The sequence below is a fragment of the Tiliqua scincoides genome, chromosome 1 (genome assembly GCF_035046505.1).
Source record: "Tiliqua scincoides isolate rTilSci1 chromosome 1, rTilSci1.hap2, whole genome shotgun sequence".
Taxonomy (NCBI): domain Eukaryota; kingdom Metazoa; phylum Chordata; class Lepidosauria; order Squamata; family Scincidae; genus Tiliqua; species Tiliqua scincoides.
The window spans coordinates 54908703-54928216 of record NC_089821.1 but is presented as its reverse complement, the minus strand read 5'-3'; the positions used below and the strand labels follow the sequence as shown (position 1 = coordinate 54928216).

Here is a 19514-nt window from a genome sequence, read left to right as displayed (position 1 = left end):
GGATAGTTGTCTGCATCAGAGCTTAGAGACAAAAAGCCAGAGGTTCTGCCATGTATACAGAGAACAGTAATAATAATTGGAATGTTTATAGTGCTTTAGAGTGTACAAAGTACTTTATGCCGATTGTCTCAGTAATCTTATTCTTTACATCTGTTTGGAAAGAGAGAAGATAGCCAAGTTTTGCGTATTGTATGGGGGGACCTGAGGCTGCATAACTGGTCCACAGACACCAGGGACATGCGGCGGGTGAGGAGGCAGATGAGGCAGAGCCTCCTCACTGGAGTCCTTCAAAAAGCACCACTGCATGTGAGGTGTGCAAGCACTCACAATCCACATGCGGAGCTTGCACGCCTCACATGCAGTGGTGCTTTTCGAAGGACTCTGGTGGGGAGGCTCTGCCTCACCTGCCTTCCACCCACCCCATGAACCTGCCAGACACTGAAACAATTTGTGGTAGAGGTGAGCATCAATCAGTGGGGACTTCCTCTTTCACAGCTCAGTTGCTTAGCCTCCATCTTATACTGGCTCCAATGCTTGAGGTCCATTCCCAGTGACTCTCAGGGGGAGAAGCTGAGGATATCACTCTTTTGTCAGGCTTCTTGCATCTTAGGATGTAATATAACATGCAGCTTGCCAGTGGAAAAATCGGGTTCAAACCCCTTCCATCTGACAAACAAAACTCCCTAGATCAGTGTTTCTCCAGCTGTGTGTCAGGACCCACTAGGTGGGTCGCGAGACAATTTCAGGTGGGTCCCCATTCATTTCAATATTTTATTTTTAATATATTAGACTTGATGCTCCCATGGTTTGTGACTTCACTGGGGGAAATGTTTCCGTTCTGTACTTTTCACAGGCTACTATGTATATGCTTTGAACAATGGGACTTACTCCTGGGTAAGTGTGGGCAGGATTGCAGCCTAGGATTGCTAAAAATTTTCCTGCTTGATGATGTCACTTCCAGTCATGACATCACTTTCGGTGAGTCCTGACAGATTCTCATTCTAAAAAGTGGGTCCTGGTGTTAAACATGTGGGAATCACTGCCCTGGATGGCTTCACAACCTCTCTCGGCCAAGCCAAAGGCACCTCATGGGGTTGTCTAACCCCTACTAACTGGTTAAGAGGTGCTTTTTCAAATGGGTGCTCCTCTTTTATTTAGTGGGGGAGGGGGGAGTAACTGGTCCACCTCACCCCAGCAGTGTCTTTTCTAGTGGCTGTCTGCTGGTGTTGCATCTTTTTAGATTGTGAGCCCTTTTGGGAGAGGGAGCCATTAGTTATTTGATTTTCTCTGTAAATCGCTTTGTGAACTTTTTGTTGAAAAGTAGTATATAAATACTGTTGTTGTTGTGAGAAGAAAATGCAATTAAAGAAATAAGGACAAAGCTGGTGTTGGTTTAGGCTGCAATGCTTAAAGGAGAGTAAGCTCCATTGACTATACTAGGGCTTACTTCTGAGAAGACATGCATAGGATTGGGCTCTCAAGCTGCAATCCTATGCAACACTGACCTGGGAGTAAGTCCCACTGACCTCGGTGAGACTTACTTCTGAGTAGACATGCACAGGATTGGGCTTGCGGAAGGAATCCTGTCTGGGGCTGCGATCCTATGCATGCTTTCCTGGGAGTCAGCCCCATTGAACTGAATGGGACTTACTTCTGAGTAGGCACGCATAGGATGGGGCTGTGGGCCACTTCTGTCCAGCGGATGCTGGACTCGGGAGCAGGTCTGCACCTGCACTCCAAGGAGCGCTCCTCGTTGCCCAGCTGTGGCAGCCTTCACCCGAGCGGAGCCTGCCGGGCAGCAGCAGCAGCAGCTCCTTGGGTGGCGACGGGCACCGAGGCGGAGAGCTGGAACCTCCCCCGGTGGGCAGGGCCAAGGACTCCTCTCGGGACTTCAGCGAGCGGGTGTGTGTGAGACTCTCCAGTCTTGCCTGCCTTCGCCTCCAGCCTGCTGGCGGCGCGCAGCATCCCCCGCCTGGCCCGGTGGCGCTCGGCCTGCCTGCGCTCATGTCGTCCTCGCCCGCCTCTCCCAAGGCGGAGAGGAAGCCCTGGAGCCTGGGGCGCCTGCCCGCCGTGGGCAGGAAAGGGAGCATGAAGCCCCCCAGCCTGGAGCTGGCCGAGGACGCCCCCCACGCGCGCTACGCGCCCTTCTCGCTCTCCGCGCCCGCCGCAGCGCAGGGCAGCAGCGCGCCCCTGTCTCTGTGCGGGGTGGCGGAGGAGGCGGCCGCGCCGACGGTGGCGGTGAACGCCGACTACCCGCGCCCGCCCGTCAGCCTGGACCCGCGCGTCTCCATCTACAGCGTGCGCAAGCCCCTGCTCAGCCGCAGCCACATCCAGGGCAGGGTCTACAACTTCTTGGAGAGACCCACCGGCTGGAAGTGCTTCGTCTACCACTTCACCGTGTGAGTGAAACTTGGCTCTCGTCCTGGCCGCCTTCCTGCTGCCTCTGGGGTCCCCCGGAGGCACGGCTGGCTGGCTGGCAGTCCCTGGGTGTAGGGGAGGCTGGCTGGCTGGCTCCAGGACAGCGCAGCTGCTGCCGGGACCCCCAAGGTCCTGCGCCGCCCCCGCTCCCTGCAGTTGCAGCCGTCCTGCGCGCAGCGCCGCCTGCCCCAGCCGGCCACCCCCGCGTCTGCTGTTTGAAAAGACTCCTCCCCCGCCACTCTTCGCAGATGGCGGGGGCGTCGCCGGTCGGGGCAGGCGGCGGGGTGGCCCCGCGGGGATGGGAAAGGAGGAGGAGGAGGCGCAGGGACCCGCAGAGCGCGTGAGGAGGCAGTTGAGGCAGAACCTCCCCACTGGACTCCTTCCAAAAGCGCCACTGCCGCGGGACGGTGGATGGGGAGGCAGGTGAGGCAGAGCCGCCCCACCGCAGTCCTTCGAAAAGCACCCCGCCCCCGGGAAGCACCCAAGCACCCACAACCCATGTGCGTCCCTCCCATGGAGGGGTCTGCCTCACCTGCCTTCCCACCTACCCGCATAGGTAGGTGGACCTCAGCGAGAAGTACCTGCCTCCCCACCCACCCTCACATGGCAGTGGTGCTTTTGGAAGGACTCTGGTGGGGAGGCTGTGCTTCACCTGCCTCTCCACCCACCGCACGTCCCAGGAGGGGGGCAAGGGATGTTGCCTGGGGGGGGATGGAAGGTAAATTGCGGGAGAAGGCAACTCAGAGGTGCAGAGATGCTGAAGGATGCTGCGTCCAACCTACCTCCCCACCCCCACACTTGACAGACTCCTCCAATGCAGGCTTCCCCAGAACGGAGTTTCACTCAGTTCAGTGGGAATTTACACATAGTTAAGTATGCTTAGGATTCTGGCCTGACTTCAGTGGCATTCTTGTCGAGGAATAAGACTGTACCTTCTTAAAATTAATAATAATAATTTTAAAAGGGCTTCCTGTGTATCCTATAGCCAGGGTGCCATCTGACTAAATGGGGCACTGGCTGAGGGCCCCTGCCCACATCTGCAGATCTCTGACCCTCTATACCCACAGCAGTGCAGCATCCAGCATCCTAGCAAGGTGATGATATGAAGGGCACAGTGCAGTGTTTTGCCCCAGCCAGGGCTCTTCGCAACTTGGCACTAGCAATCATGCATACTTTGGGGGCCCTTAAAAAAATGTCTACCTCAAAACTACATGCTCATTAAGATAGTACAGGACTGCCATGTACTTCGTGTGTCTGTGCAACATTTTACATAAGAACACAAGAACAGCCCCACTGGATCAGGCCATAGGCCCATCTAGTCCAGCTTCCTGTATCTCACAGTGGCCCACCAAATGCCCCAAGGAGCACACCAGATAACAAGAGACCTCATCCTGGTGCCCTCCCTTGCATCTGGCATTCTGACATAACCCATTTCTAAAATCAGGAGGTTGCGCATACACATCATGGCTTGTACCCCGTAATGGATATTTCCTCCAGAAACTTGTCCAATCCCCTTTTAAAGGCATCCAGGCCAGTCGCCATCACCACATCCTGTGGCAAAGAGTTCCACAGAACAACCACACGCTGAGTAAAGAAATATTTTCTTTTGTCTGTTCTAACTCTCACAACACTCAATTTTAGTGGATGTCCCCTGGTTCTGGTGTTATGTGAGAGTGTAAAGAGCATCTCCCTATCCACTCTGTCCATCCCCTGCATAATTTTGTATGTCTCAACCATGTCCCCCCTCAGACGTCTCTTTTCTAGGCTGAAGAGGTCCAAAAGCTGTAGCCTTTCCTCGTAAGGAAGGTGCCCCAGCCCCATAATCATCTTAGTCGCTCTCTTTTGCACCTTTTCCATTTTCACTATGTCTTTTTTGAGATGCAGCGACCAGAACTGGACACAATACTCCAGGTGTGGCCTTACCATCGATTTGTACAATGGCATTATAATATTAGCCGTTTTGTTCTCAATACCTTTCCTAATGATCCCAAGCATAGAATTGGCCTTCTTCACTGCCGCCGCACATTGGGTCGACACTTTCATCGACCTGTCCACCACCACCCCAAGATCTCTCTCCTGATCTGTCACAGACAGCTCAGAACCCATCAGCCTATATGTGAAGTTTTGATTTTTTGCCCCAATGTGCATGACTTTACACTTACTGACATTGAAGCGCATCTGCCATTTTGTTGCCCATTCTGTCAGTCTGGAGGGATCCTTCTGGAGCTTCTCACAATCACTTCTGGTCTTCACCACTCGGAAAAGTTTATAATCTAGCATCATAAATTTGTTTGCCATGCAGAAGTCTGCATTCTGGGGGAAAGGTATGTGTGGTACTCCCAAGCTTCTATTTAGATGAGTGCATGTACAAATGAATCATTTCTACTATGCTGGCACATGACACCGAGATCCAGGGAATGGCAAATGCAGATCTGTTACCAGAACTGTGCCCTTATAGATGCTCACCTGTTGTCTGTGGTGAGGAGCACTGCACTGGGTTTCTCTCTGCTATAAAGGTGTATGTCAGTACACTCTGGATCTGTTTGCTGAGCTGTGCTTAACTCCTCTGTGTGTGCACACACATGTGCATGCGCTCCATTCATTCATAATGTGCTTAGCAAAGCATTGTGTGCTGCGAACTTCATATGCTGGCTACAGTACTATAAATTGCTGTTCTTGAGAGAGTACTTTAAACCAGCCATCTGTCAGCACCTGTTGATTCATTATTCAGAGCTAGGGCCAAACTATATGTTGTATGCAAACCTGTGTAACAAAAAATTGATCATTGTTTTTCCAAGACCAAAGCAGTTTTTGGAAAGTGGGTTTGAAATCGAGGAGTGGCAGGGAGAAGTACTTTTAACAACTACCCGTAACTTTCAGCACAAATTTTCCTTCTGACCATTCTTCTCCCCCCTCCCTCCCCAGGGTTTTTAATACAGATTTGGAGATGCAAATGTAAGTTTTGAAATCTACAAGGGGGTTGGAGTGGATGAGTGGATGAGTGGAAGAGTGGGGGTTGGAGTGGATGTGCAAAGAGTGGAGGGGCCAATCCTATCCAATTTTCCATTGCTGATGTAGCCATGCCCTTAAGGTGTGTGATGCATCTTGCGGTTGGGGGGGGGAGAACAATCACAGAAGCCTCCTGGGGTAAGAACATTTGTTCCTTTCCCTCAGGGCTGCATTGCAGTTGCATTGGTACTCCAACATTGGATAGGATTGGGCCCTAAGTCCCCCACCCCAACCTTGAATTATGTGCTCTAAAAAATCCACCTCCTGGTGCCCTTTCCCTAGGGCAGCAGTTCCCAACCTTTAGGAGCCCACAGACCACTCAATCATTTTGGACCACATGCAACCCCCCACCCCTTGCACACATAACCAAAATACGCTTAATTGTTTAATAGTTAGAGAAGATTTATTAAAATTTTTAGATATTTATTAGATTTTTTAATTATAGAGAAGATTTGTGGATTGCTGCTTTTGTTGCTGGCTGCAGCTGCGGGTGTTCTCTGACCTCTCTGGTGGTTCCTTGTGGTGTGCTTCCTCAGTAAGATGCTGGAAGCGATAGAAGGTGATCTTTTTTTCCTGAGACTTCACAGATCACTTCTCAGGGTCTTACTGACCACCTGTGGTCCACAGACAATGGGTTGGAAACCAGTACCCTAGGGACTCTGATATTTACATAACTGTATGGGCTAATAACTTGACAAATAATGGCCCAATCCTATCCGCACTTACCTGGGAGTAAGTCCCATTGACTATGATGTGACTTACTTCTGAGGAGACATCCATAGGATTAGGCTGTAAGAGGAGAAAAGTCGGACTATGCAGACAGCAGTTGTTTAATGATAATCAAACAACCTGAGAACAGAGTGTGTGTGTGTGTGTGTGTGTGTGTGTGTGTGTGTGTGTGTGGTTGTATAAGGTTATGGACCTCAGTGCATTTATGTGAACATAGGTTTCTTTGAAACTGATGATATACTAAGGGCACAATCCTAACCTACTTTCCAGCACCTGCACATGCAAGGGCAATGTAGCTCTGAGATAAGGGAACAAACATTCCCTTACTTTGAGGAGGCCTCCATCAGTGCCACTTAACTGCAGGATGCAGCACATATTCCATTGGCACAGCTGTGCCAGTGCTGGAAAGTTGGTTAGGATTTGGGCCTTAGGTGCAGGACTCGAGCACATGTCTGTTATCAGAAAAAGACAGTTCTTTGGAAGTATGGTCATTGATAAGACATCCAAGTGGCTGTCCTGTGTTTTAAATGGTTGATGTGTAGGTTATCTAAAGCTAATCTGGTGTGTGAGATAGAAAGGAAAGTGAGGGCCCTATTCCAAAACAACATTCTGGCTTGTATATTGTTTCTTTGTAACTAAAATGAGGAACCCTTGATATGATCCATTTTTAAAAAAAGAATTTTAAACGAAATATGTCCCTACACATCTATACATTTCTGCTTCTTTCTGATGAACTATTCTCTGGTTCTTGTGATTATTTTGCTAGGATAAATAAGTATTGAGCACATGTAGCCTTACAGACTTTCCTAAAGGGAGTACATGCTACATAGATTATATACCTGAGCCCCCTCCTCCCCAATTGAAATCACAAGTACATCCTGAGCACAAAATAGCACTACCAGTCTTTGATGTTCTCTTTGGAGTTGAAACAAATGATTTATTTTCTCATGTGCATATACAGGGTGAAGCAAAAGTAGGTGGACGGTAAATAAATACAATATAATATAACACAAATGCCATAGTTATAATGAACACCATCGTTATAGTATAACTCTAACACAAACCCTATTCCACCTACTGTCCACCTGCTTTTGCTTCACCCTGTATTTAAAATAATACTTTCAGCTCCAATAAAGTTTTTCTAGTTCATGTTTTTAGTAAATGAAAAGCCCCAACCAGCAGAATGAAATTAGCAGCCTCTAAAATGTAGATCTGTTGTATTTGTCTAACCAAGGGCCCAATCCTATCCAACGTTGATGCAGCCATGATGCAGCTCTATGATAAGCAAACAAATGCTCCTTTACTTTGAGAAGGCCTCCATGACTGCCCCCTTCCCTGGAAAATGCTGTGTATGCCCCATTGGCACAGATACATCAATGCAGGGAACAGGATTTGGCCCCAAAACTACTTTCCAAAGTGGTGTATTGATAATGACAAAGGGCCCAATCGTACCTAACTTTCCAGTGCCATTGCAGTTGCAATGTAGCCCTAAGGTAAGATAACCAATGTTCTCTTACCATGAGGAGACCTCCATGATTGCCCTCCACTTCAAGATTCAGCATGTGCCCTGTTGACACAGCTGCATTAGTGCTGGAACATTGGTTATGATTGGGCCCAAAAGCAATAATGTAATTTTAAGAATGTTTGAAACCTGGAATTTTATGAATAAAATTCATAAGATTGCTTGAAACTACACCATGTGGCCGAGTATTCTAGATGTGGTGTGGCTTACCACGTGACTTGCTTTGCAGAATACCATCACACATGTCTGGGGAAAAAGAAAATTTGCAGTGTCATAGTGGTGTGAGGAGTGTCAGAGTGTGTGAGGAGCAATTTGAAGTGGTTTCCACATGATGGTTGTAATGTGTAAACCAATGCTTATTTAGAAGTTTTATGTGGAATTATGTGTTTGACTGTTGTTGCTGTGTATGCTTAGAAGTCAGAGTGTATGTTGTGTATGCTGTGGAAGTCAGAGTGAAGGAATGCCTACATGGGAGACTCTTGCATATTAGATACATTGCACAAGGAAGTTTTGCACAAGGGAACTTCCCAATCGTCTTCCTTAAAGCAAGTCCCTAAAGGACCTTTCCTGAGAGTTAGTGAATTATCCAGAAGGGGTCAGAGAAGTTACTTTCCACCTGTATCCCACTTCCTTCTGCAAGGTCTAGTAAATCTTGGGAGTAGCTACTTAGGTGGCTGCTGTGGGAAAGAAGGGGTGAAAAAGTTTCCTTGTACAAACTTCCTTCTGTTCACACAACTTTGAATAAAACCCCATTGCCTTAGCATGCAGTTGGAAGTGTATTATGTAAGGTTTTCCATACCCACCCATAGATGGCACCACTTATGCTGGGAGGAGATCAGGATGACTCTCCTGAGTGCAGGGCCAGGGTGGGACCAGGCAACTTTCAATAGCTGGACACACTGAATCAGTATGACCTCACCCCTCAAAATCACGTGTGGCACTCCTAAAGTGTGCTTGACAGATTAACACATCGCAGTAACCTAGTTCCTCCCTGACTAAAGGACAAAATTCTATTCAGCTTTTAAAAGAACCTGCTTTAATTCTGACTAATTAGAACCCCAGATTATAAAGCATTGTGACAAGGATTGTAAACTGGTGGGAGATTTTGTTCTGTTGCATCTCTGTGTAACTACTGTGGCTTTTGTTTCTCTGTAGTGGTGCAGCCTGCCAGGGTTGGTAGAACATGGAAAGCACTGCTGTAGATGGTGCTTCATGATGTTATTGCGTGTGACTAACCAATATAAATTTTAACTCTCCATCATTTGTTTTAATAGTTTCATCCTTATGTGGAATCCACTGGACTCTTTAAACACTTAGTTGGAAATAGAGAGATAATTGATTACAGACTGGCCCCAGTTTAGCTTAACATAGCTATTATTGGTACTGCATTTCAAAAATGTAGTCTAAAACAAAAACTACTGAGGGGTGAATACCACAAAAAACCTACACTGTTTAACAAAAATGCTGTTGCTGTTCATTGGAGCACTCATTTTAAAACATGATTTACAATACACTATATTTTTCAAATATCAATACACATTTGAACAGTTACAAATTAAGTGCCCAATCCTATCCATCTTTCCTGCACTGATGCAGCTGTACCAAGGGGGCACGTGCGGCATCCTGCAGTGGGGGAGGGGCAATAACAGAGGCCCTCATTGGAGTATCAAGAAGCCTTGTAGAAAGAAGTGAAAGAGAAAGCACCAAAAAAAAGCCACCTATATTAAACACTGGACCCTTTTTGTGATCTACTGTGAGTCCAGTATTCCTAATGACCAAATAGGTTCCCCCCCCTCAAAAAAAACTTTGCAAATAAGAAATCAGTGCCAACTCAGAGCAGAATTCCCCCCCTCTAGTAAAATTTACTTCTAGGATCTAAAAGACCCCAACAGAGTGCTTTGTCATGGGGTATGGGTTACATGTAGGGAAAAAATTACAAAACCGAAAAAATCTATTGACCACAATAATTTAGGATACTGAACAGGCAAAATAGTACATTTTGATTTATGATATAGAATGGACACCAATTCTATATGATATAGAATATAGACACCAATTAACTTAGGTGTCTTAGTTTCATTTTCCCAGGGTAATAAGGGTAAAACAGACCTCAAATAGCTTAGTAAGTTAGACATAAAGTTTTAAAAATTGAAAAGGGAGGAAAAAGAGGAATCACCACCAGGGAACTGATCTCATTTTTGAGGAGTATGTTGAATATGAAGTAGTTCAGGTATGCTGAATAAGGTTTACAAATGCTTCAAATGGGTGCTGGGCTCCACTGTGAGCCCACTGGCTTACAAAGGTTAAAATTATACAGGCTAAACAGCAGTTGTATCTGTTTTGCATCATAAACAAGGGATGGCCAACCTCTCATAGATGACAAGCCACACATGCTGAAATTCCCTCCTCGAGTCTACAGAACTGTTAAAAGTCCAGGAGCCCTAAAGTTGAAAAGTTGGCCATCTCTATCCTCAACGCATGTGTAGCCCTAAACACTTTTCCATGGCTGTCTCTTGTATCTAAATGCAATTTTGTTCCAAATAAATATGATAAATATCTTAAAGCTGCTTAGACCTGCAGTCTTACATTACAGTCCTGTGCATGTTTACTCAGGAGTAAATTCAACTGTGTCCATTGGAATTTATGCCCTGATTTATGATTGGAGGCTTAAAGACCTGTTTCCTTTTCCTTATGAGAGCTAGTATAGCATAGTAGCTAAGGGCCAAATCACATATGGATCAGAAGATTTGTGATCAGATTTTCTGAAGGTTATTTTTACTTTGAGTCAGTCACAGGTGATTCTGAATTTGATCAGAGCAATCATGCTATGGATTTCCCCCTTACACTATTTCCCTGATCTAATTATCTCTCCCAGCTACTATTAGTGACATGCAGGGGTAAAAAATGTACAGATGCTGATTTTGTATTCTTCCCCACATAAGGTGAATTGGAAATAGCACAGGGAAAAGGTTAAGCATTCCCTTTTCCAGTGCTACAGCTCTGAGCTAATTTGAAGTCCATTAAACCTGTTTTAAAGTAAAACAACAACAGAAGATCCAATCATAGATTTCCAGCATCATATGTGGTTTGGCCCTTCAGGTGTGAACTGGAAAGTTGAAATGTCATCTGTGAGCTATGAACTCACTGGGTGGCCTTAAGGAAGCCATTATTCGCTCTGCCTCCATTGCATGAATAAAGATACAAAAATATTGGTCAGTCTCACAAAACCGCTTTAAGGTTTACTGAGATTATTTAAATGCTTCACATGCACTCAAGGAAGTACTTTTTAATCTTATTCTTATTTCAGACCTGGCAAATTTTATCAGGTGTCTTATGAAAACACTAACACAAATAATCACACACAGATACAAAACTCTGAGGTCCATTTTGAAGTGAGTATGAGTAAATTTCCTCATTATTCTTATTATTAATTCCAGCACAGTGACCTCTTCGAGTATTCATCTACCCATGGAAACGAATATGTGACTTGGGGAAGGGTGACTGCATTGAGAATGTGTTGCAGAACCCCATCCCCAGCATACCTCACTGCAACAAGTGCTGTACCTGGGGAAAGATCCTCCATGTGGGCATCCAGCATTCCAGATCATGATGAGCATCTGTCTTTGGGTATAGAATTTGTTGCTGCAAAACCTGTATGCATGGAGAGTGGGATAGGGCTTCAGGAACAGGTTGACACATGGTTTCCAGCATGCTCTTACCCCTCGTCCCCCGTCCCCCCCCCCACTGTGACTGCATTGGATTCCATGTAGAGATGAACTTTGGAACTCTGTTCAGGGAAAACTTATACGTGATTTAGCCCACTACTTTCAGTGCAGCTTTAAGTTTCCTTTGCTTGCATTCATTAGATGGATGGAAATACGAAATACTGAATGGGACATACATCTAGGTCAGTGATTTTCAACCCTTTTCATCTCATGGCACACTGACAAGGCACTAAAATGGTCAAGGCACACCACTAGGTTTTTGACAATTGACAAGGCACACCATGCTGCCAGTGGGGGCTCACATCTTCCATTGGCCCTCTTAATAAATGACCTTCCCCCAAATTCCTGTGGCACACCAGTGTGCCACGGCACAGTGGTTGAAAATGGCTGATCTGGGTACTGGTTCCAGTCTGCTTCTCAGTGGAGTAAATGATAACCTCTTTCTCATTTTGAATAGAATCAGGTTGTCAACTGGCATAATAGTGGTTTTAATAGCTGACTCTTAAGGACACACAACTCTAAAATCTCTCTCCAAACCACTTTTGCTAGCTAGACAGTCATAGAGAAAGTAATCCATGTCATGACATTTTTGTAGCCATTCTAACTTACCTATGCCTGCTACTGTTTATTCTTTGTTTAGATTTGTAGTCTTCTGTGAAGTGCTAGGTGAACAACATAATTTCATAATCTTCTAATAATTCTATGAGATAGATCACTGGTGAGGAACTGAGACTATGAGACAGTGCTTTACCTCAGACAACAGCATGGGCCTTGGATGGAGCTGAGCAGGAGCGAAGACACTTCAGAAGCTGCTAGTTCTGCTTTCAGCTGTATTGAATACAGTGTCTGTATCATGTCATTTGACATGGAAGAGCATCTGCACAGTACCGCACCAACACAACGGTGACAGGGTTCAGTTGTTAAGTAGCAGCTTACAAATGTATACATGAAAAATTAATGTGTTGTAATGGAGATGCTAAAAAAGAGAGTCTTAGAATAACCCTTAGCCTATTTACATATGTTGTATCCAGGAAATGAGATGAAGCAGGAATACACTGAGTATGTCTGTCTAAATAGGTCAAAAATGATTCAGTGACTGATTGCAAGGTTGATGCCAAAGTATAATTAAGTCATTTTGTTACACAATAAGAGATTCTTTACCTGGCTTAGCTGAATTGTGGACATACTGTTTCACATTTTAAGGAGCCAGGCTTGTGCTTGCCAGCAGGATAAAGGGCAGTCTAGTCATATGGATGATTTTTATGAAACTCCTCCCTGTGTAAAATTAAGCAGCAGCAGCAGCAGAAACTTGCAAACTATCTGTTTTTGAGCTGTTTTTGATAGGATAGGAAAAATACTAATTATAGGTGTGCTCCCTTTTCTGTGGGGGTTCCGTTCAGGAACCCCCCCTGAGGATAGCTGAAACCGTGGATATGGGCGAATGCCTGTCCACCCCTCTGGAAGCTAGGGGAGCTCTGCAGGTAAAAAAACTCTATTTCTGGTTTCATGACATTTTTAATGTGTTATAAGGCATTGGGAGGTCTGGGGAAGCCCCGGAGATACTTTTCTTCATGGAACTGGTTTCTCCATGAATCCCGAAGTAGCGTTTTTTTTTTTACCTGCAGAGTTCAATCTCTAGGGTTAGTGTGGGCGTCTTCAGCCTCTGCTGAGCTCAGTGCCCTCTGAAGGCGATGTGCACGCTTGGGGGGCCTGGACCCAATCTGCGAATAAGTGAATCCAGGGATACGGGATCCACAGATATGTCCAACCACCCCCCCCATAACCTTCTTTGCAGATGAAAAAAGATGTGCTTGAAGTCTGGAAAGCAAATTTTGCTAGATTATAAAGACCTTTTGTTTAACCCAACAAATGCCTCAATATTATTTAATCCTATGTTAAAACAGTGGCCAGGACTCAAAGTCCTCAGGCAGTGTTCTGTTTATAAATACCGCAGGTCTTTTCAGCCCTGACTCTTAGCAGCACCTTCTGTGCTCTCAAAAAAAGAGCCGCCTGGAGCAGCACCTTAAGAAGCCTAAGGGGTTGCCACCAAGAAGAAATATCCCTCACTGCATGGGCAAAAGCACTGTGATCTAAACTGATACAGGTTGAGCCTCATTATTCACTAGGGTTCCATTCCCAGAACTCATGTGGATGGCAAAAATTGCGTTAAAGCAAATCCATTAAAAAAAACAATGTCCTTTTGCTAGGCAAAAAACAGCCTTGCTTATCTTTGTGATGTAAGACAGAGTCATTAGGCAGACAATCCATCAATCAGTATCCCTCCAGGTACTTAGAAAGGCTTCACTCCAAGCCAGCGACCCCTCCCTTCACCAATGCAAAGTGATCATCTTTCTTTCACATGCTCAGGGGGAAGGGAGGGGTCACTGCCTTGGAGTGAAGCTGAAGCTGCTTGGAGAGAGAATGATTGATGGATTTTCAGCCATCTGCCCTCTCACATTAAGGAGGTTATTGTTAAATGACTGTTTTGCTGTTTTTTATTTTCCTTTAATTTAAAGGGCCCTTCTCAGCCCTTCTCATCATGTTGAGATAGAAAATTCTGTGGATTTTTCCACTGGTGAAAAATCTGTGGGTAATTAGGTTATACTTGTAATCGCTTGCATGACTGTCTCTACAACAATAAAAAAGCAGTTTTTTAACTGTGATTTTAAAGGGATACATTTTTCCCCTTCTCCAGGGATCAGCACATTCCTTCTCATTTGTAGTGGCCATTCGTGTTGAGTCAAATCCATGTATAAGAAATCCATGTATAACAAGGTTGGACCTGTAAATTTAACCTCAGAAAAGATTGTCATAGTAAATTTTGAGCAGTTCGCATTAGTGGAGTTACTGTGAAAATAAGATGTTATTTTTGCATGTGGTGAACTTGTATGCTATCAAAAAAGACTTAAAGTGAAGTTATTGAAATATTTGGGCATAGACTGTTCATGATCCAGGCAAAATTAAACTCTTTCAGGGCAACCAAGAAATGGTTACAAAATGCTTTACTCTCAGTGAACTCCATGCGATTTATAAGTGTTGAACCTTGGTTGGATTGTGGCCATAGTTTCTGGTGGGGTTCCAAAGAGACCTATGCCTCTTTGCACACTAGGCATTTCTGTGCATGTACGATAATGGGTGGATGAGGGAGAGGAATGCTGATTCCCCCGAGGGATGGGTGAGTTTCCATGGGGTTGATTTTGAAATGTGGTTATTTAAAATAAGGGCATTTGGGATAAATTTGGATTGGGGCCAGGTTTGCTTGTTTTAAGCTTGGACTAGTTCTGAATTCCAGATTTTGTCATGCTTAGGGACTTGGTGATGCCTGGAGGGTTGCCTACCACCAAACCCCTCAGGAGTCCTCTGCTCTTCCCTTGCTTCCTGCTGAAATATACCGGAATCATTTAGAAGGACTGCTGCTGTAGTGTTGATTAGGCCTTAGGTTGCAGGAGCAATGACATCATAGACTTTTTTTTTAATGGGGTCTTGATTAAATCCTAGAATTCCTCAGTATCTCAAATATCAGGATTCCAAAGAAATTATGTTTCCCCAGGGAACTTGGCCCACAGTAGTGTTGCACAGGTTCAATATCTCATGAAGGCTGCATCAGCAGTTATTCTCTTTGCCACTGCTGGGACAGTTTTAGCAGGAGAGGGAAGCCAGGGTGGCTGAAGCTTGGATTGGGTCAAGGCTATTATGGTCTCAGTCTGAAAGGTTTGGCTTTGGCTCAGAAGTTATGAATTGGGGAAGTTTGTGCTTCTGAATTCCTCAAGTCTGAACTTCTGCATCTTTGCAAATTTTCCCTTCTAGTGACAGCAAAAATCTTGCACATCATGCAGTGCAACTCTGAATGGTTTCCTGATGCTGGGGGGGGGGGGTTTGCAGGATGCTATTGCTTGAAAAACATAGCTGACAAGCCTCTGAGTTCATGCAGTAGATCACAAATGATCCTTTGGATCATAAGAACATAAGAACAGCCCAACCATAGGCCATAGGCCCATCTAGTCCAGTTTCCTGTATCTCACAGCGGCCCACCAAATGCTCCAGGGAGCACAACAGATAATAAGAGACCTGCATCCTGGTGCCCTCCCTTGCATCTGGCATTCTGACATAGCCCATTTCTAAAAACGGGAGGTTGCACATACACATCATGGCTTGTAAGCCGTAATGGATTTTTCCTCCAGGAACTTGTCCAATCCCCTTTTAAAGGCATCCAGGCCAGATGCTATGACCACATATGTGGCAAGGAGTTCCACAGACCAACCACATGCTGAGTAAAGAAATATTTTCTTTTGTCTGTCCTAACTCTCCCAACATTCAATTTTAGTGGATGTCCCCTTGTTCTGGAGTTATGTGAGAGTGTAAAGAGCATCTCTCTATCCACTTTATCCTTCCCATGCATAATTTTTTATGTCTCAATCATGTCCCCCCTCAGGTGTCTCTTTTCTAGGCTGAAGAGGCCCAAACATTGTAGCCTTTCCTCATAGGGAAGGTGCCCCAGCCCAGTAATCATCTTAGTCGCTCTCTTTTGCACCTTTTCCATTTCCACTATATCCTTTTTGAGATGGGGTGACCAGAACTGGATGCAATACTCCAGGTGTGGCCTTACCATCGATTTGTACAATGGTATTATAATATTAGCTGTTTTGTTCTCAATACCTTTTCTAATGATCCCCAGCATAGAATTGGCCTTCTTCACTGCCGCCGCACATTGGGTCGACACTTTCATCAAGCTGTCCACCACCACCCCAAGATCTCCCTCCTGATCTGTCACAGACAGCTCAGAACCCATCAGCCTATATGTGAATCTCTGCCCTGTATTCATTTTTAAAACCCCGACTAAGACTGGGATTGACTACATTTTTTTCTTAGATATTTAAAGGAGTCTATGTTTATTTCAAGGACTTTCTAGAATTCCTCTTGTTTCTTTCATGTCAAGAGCTAGTTGCTATATTGTGCTTATCATAACTCTTATTTGTTTTGCTGCCTTGCATTGAGTTGGTCGTGTTGTAAAGAGATGTATACACTTTTCTCCCCAATGTTTTATGTTGTATTCATAGATGTGTAACTGCGCTGGTTGGGGAAACTGATGAGCACTTCCTCTGATATAAAAGTGCACTTCTTTGCAATTGTGTGGTGTTGTGGCCTACACCTGTTCCTGTTTCCTTGAATCAACTGCTCAAATGACATCTGCTCACAGACTGTTGTTGCTGAACCATGCATCGGTCAACTTCCAATTTTTGATAATGCTCCATAAAATTTTAACTTTTACTGTTTATAATCAGTGCATAATAAGTAAATGTAGTATTTACATTTAACAAACAGCCCTGCCCATCTTCCATAAAATTGTGGAATATGCAGAAAAGATTCTCTCCATTGTCACCTGTAATCTTGTGCTTCTCTGAAATACTTTCATGCTCTGAAGCATGAAGTACTGAAGTGCTCTCTGTACATTGCCAGAAATTTGTTTAAGTATTTTAGAATTTTTATTTATTATAAATTTATTTCTTAATGCCTGTCTTACCAGAGTGAGATACTGGACTTACCAGACTGAGATTTAAACCAGATTTAAACCAGGGATTTATGGTCTTAAGTCATATGCTCAACTTCTACACTATCCCTTCTCTCTGGTACAGTTTTCTGTAATCCTGGTGGGGGCTGAAAGTTCTGTGCCTTTCTCTTGCTGCTATTGGGCTCCAAGTATGGCTCTGATTCACTCTCATCCCAATATGCAACTTAGCAGTTCAGACAGCAGGTTAATACTGGCAGCAAACTACTCTGGAGAGCAAGAGTACTGCAGAGGTTAGATTAGTGGCAGCACTTTTCTGACTCATCACTATCTCCCCCTCCCCCCGCCACTGCAGGAGGGGCATGGCTTAGGATATTGTGCTGAATCTTTGCAAGTCTATGGATATCTCTGTTCCCAGCATTTTTCCAGTTGCATTACAATAAAGGATGCATTTCTTACTTGATTTAACTTTAAGTGTGTGTTAGTTATCAGTTGATAGCAGTGTTGCCAGCATGCAGTGGGTGACAATAGCTGTGGGTGTACATTATGCCATGTGGGACTTTATGCCATGTAGTTACTGAGTTCTCCTGATTTCAAGAATGGCTAAAGATTATTAGCAACAATTGATGTTTGCCTGAGCTGAAGGAAATAGTTGTTTTTTTTTGTCATACAGGATGTCCAAACACATAGGAAACCTTGCAGATTTGTTGGCTTGTATAGTCACAGAAAGCAGAATGAATACACTGATGAGACTCCATGAGACTGTTGTTTAGAATACAAACAAACAACTAAGGAAGGACAGAGCCCAATCCTATGCATGTTTACTTAGAAGTAAGTTCCATTCTAATCAGTGGGGCTTACTCCCAGGTAAGTGTGGCTAGGATCACAGCTACAGTCTATTTTACTTATTTTGTGTTTAAACTTTATGTAGCTGGGAAAACTGGGGAAATGGGGCTTTGCTGAGGAAGCAATAATTCAGTATTAAGCTAGTCTTGGACAGATGTGCATAAAGGATTGTGCATAATGCTTCCTTTGACTTGAGCTGGGTCATAATTAAAAATCTGAATGGAATCTTTTGTAGATAGGCAGAATTTTCCCTTGTATAAGGGTGTCTTTTTTTTCTGAGTGTTTACTAAGGTTGGGGTTCTGTTTCATTAAGACGAATGAGAGTTTTGGTCTTGACTAGGGGTAGGATTTCATCCCTAGGTACCAAACATTTTTTAACATTCAATTCTGAAGCTGGCAAATCTAAAATACTGAAAATGAGGCGATTTACAGTTAGAGGTAAGGTGCTGTTCTGTAATGAGCGTCTTTAACAGTGAGCAAAGGAGGGCCTCTGGACTTGGTTTGCCAGACTTGGCCTTCTATCAGATACACATTTCTTTTCTAATTCTTCTATTTTTCCATTTTTATCTTGACTTTTATGGTGCTGACTTTCATTGCATCAGTTGCCTGTTGTCCCATTACTAGCTAGGTTCTTTGATAAATTCTAGCTAGAATGCTTTGATAAAATGTATCACTTGTTCGCTCAAATCTGTTAACACAGGAACTTCTTTAGTTCACTCTGTTTTCTTCCTATACAATCTAAGAATGAAATTGCAGAGTCCATTTTATTATGTTATCACTAAAGGAAACGTAGACAGCGGTAATGGAAAAAGAAAAACTGTTTAAAGTGTCAGCAGATTGTGAAACTGCCACAGACCAACATAAACTTTTGCCCATTTTTCCTTTTTACAACTGCAAATCAAAAGAAGAGCAAAAACAACCTCCTGTTCAACTCTGAAGACAGGTTGCCGAATAACTGTAATGTTCTCTTAATTAAAATGGTCTTCTCAATAGAGCTGTACTTTGCATAGCTATCTCTGTAATGTAATATCACAAATGTATCCTTTTTTCATTCCATCTGGGCACTAGGTGCCCTTACATTCCCTTTTTTCTGGGAGTAGCTAGCTGTTCAGGTTCACAGTGGCTGCACTGATGCGGATTCTCTGCTACTGTAAAACAAGTGAAACAATGACTAATCCCAGTTTTAAGATTACTGAAATTCTTGTGACTAAAAACAGGCCATATATATACAACGTAAAAGATGAAATCTCCAAGAGAGCTTTCATTAAGACTTTGGACAGCTTCACAGACTTTTTGTAAACATTGTTTTTTATCCGAGAAAAAATGTGTAAAATTGCATACGGTAATATAAGCTCAGATGACATCTTTGCACTTCTAATATGTATATTAAGAGTGAATTGGACATTAATGTGGTCATTCTCACTTTACTTTTTGTCCTAATGATCTAGACACAAATGATACTTTACACATGGGGACTATCTTGTTCTTTTATTGGAGGCAGGAACTTCTTTTTCCAGTGGGAATGCAAAGCAGAGAATTTCTCACCACAGACAATACCATTGTAATACTCTCCATGTTCATGACGGTATGGACTAGGGCAGTGTTTCTCAAACTGTGGGTTGGGACCCACTAGGTGGGTCATGAGACAATTTCAGGTGGGTCCCCATTCATTTCAATATTTTATTTTTAATTAATATATTAAAATGCTTGATGTTACCATGATATGTGACTGCATTGGGGGAAATGTTATAGACCTGTA

The 19514-nt window shown here is 44.1% G+C and overlaps 1 protein-coding gene across 2 annotated transcripts in view; it reads left to right on the top strand.

Moving 5' to 3' along the window:
* The first annotated feature begins 1943 nt into the window (after nucleotides 1-1943).
* The window catches only part of KCNQ1 (potassium voltage-gated channel subfamily Q member 1), a 386395-nt gene continuing 368824 nt past the window's right edge, over nucleotides 1944-19514 (top strand). For both annotated transcript variants that reach the window (XM_066609964.1, XM_066609959.1), the window contains exon 1: nucleotides 1944-2399. In XM_066609964.1, coding sequence (XP_066466061.1) covers nucleotides 2005-2399 — 395 coding nt within the window. In that variant the 5' untranslated portion in view covers nucleotides 1944-2004. The remainder of the gene's footprint in view (nucleotides 2400-19514) is intronic.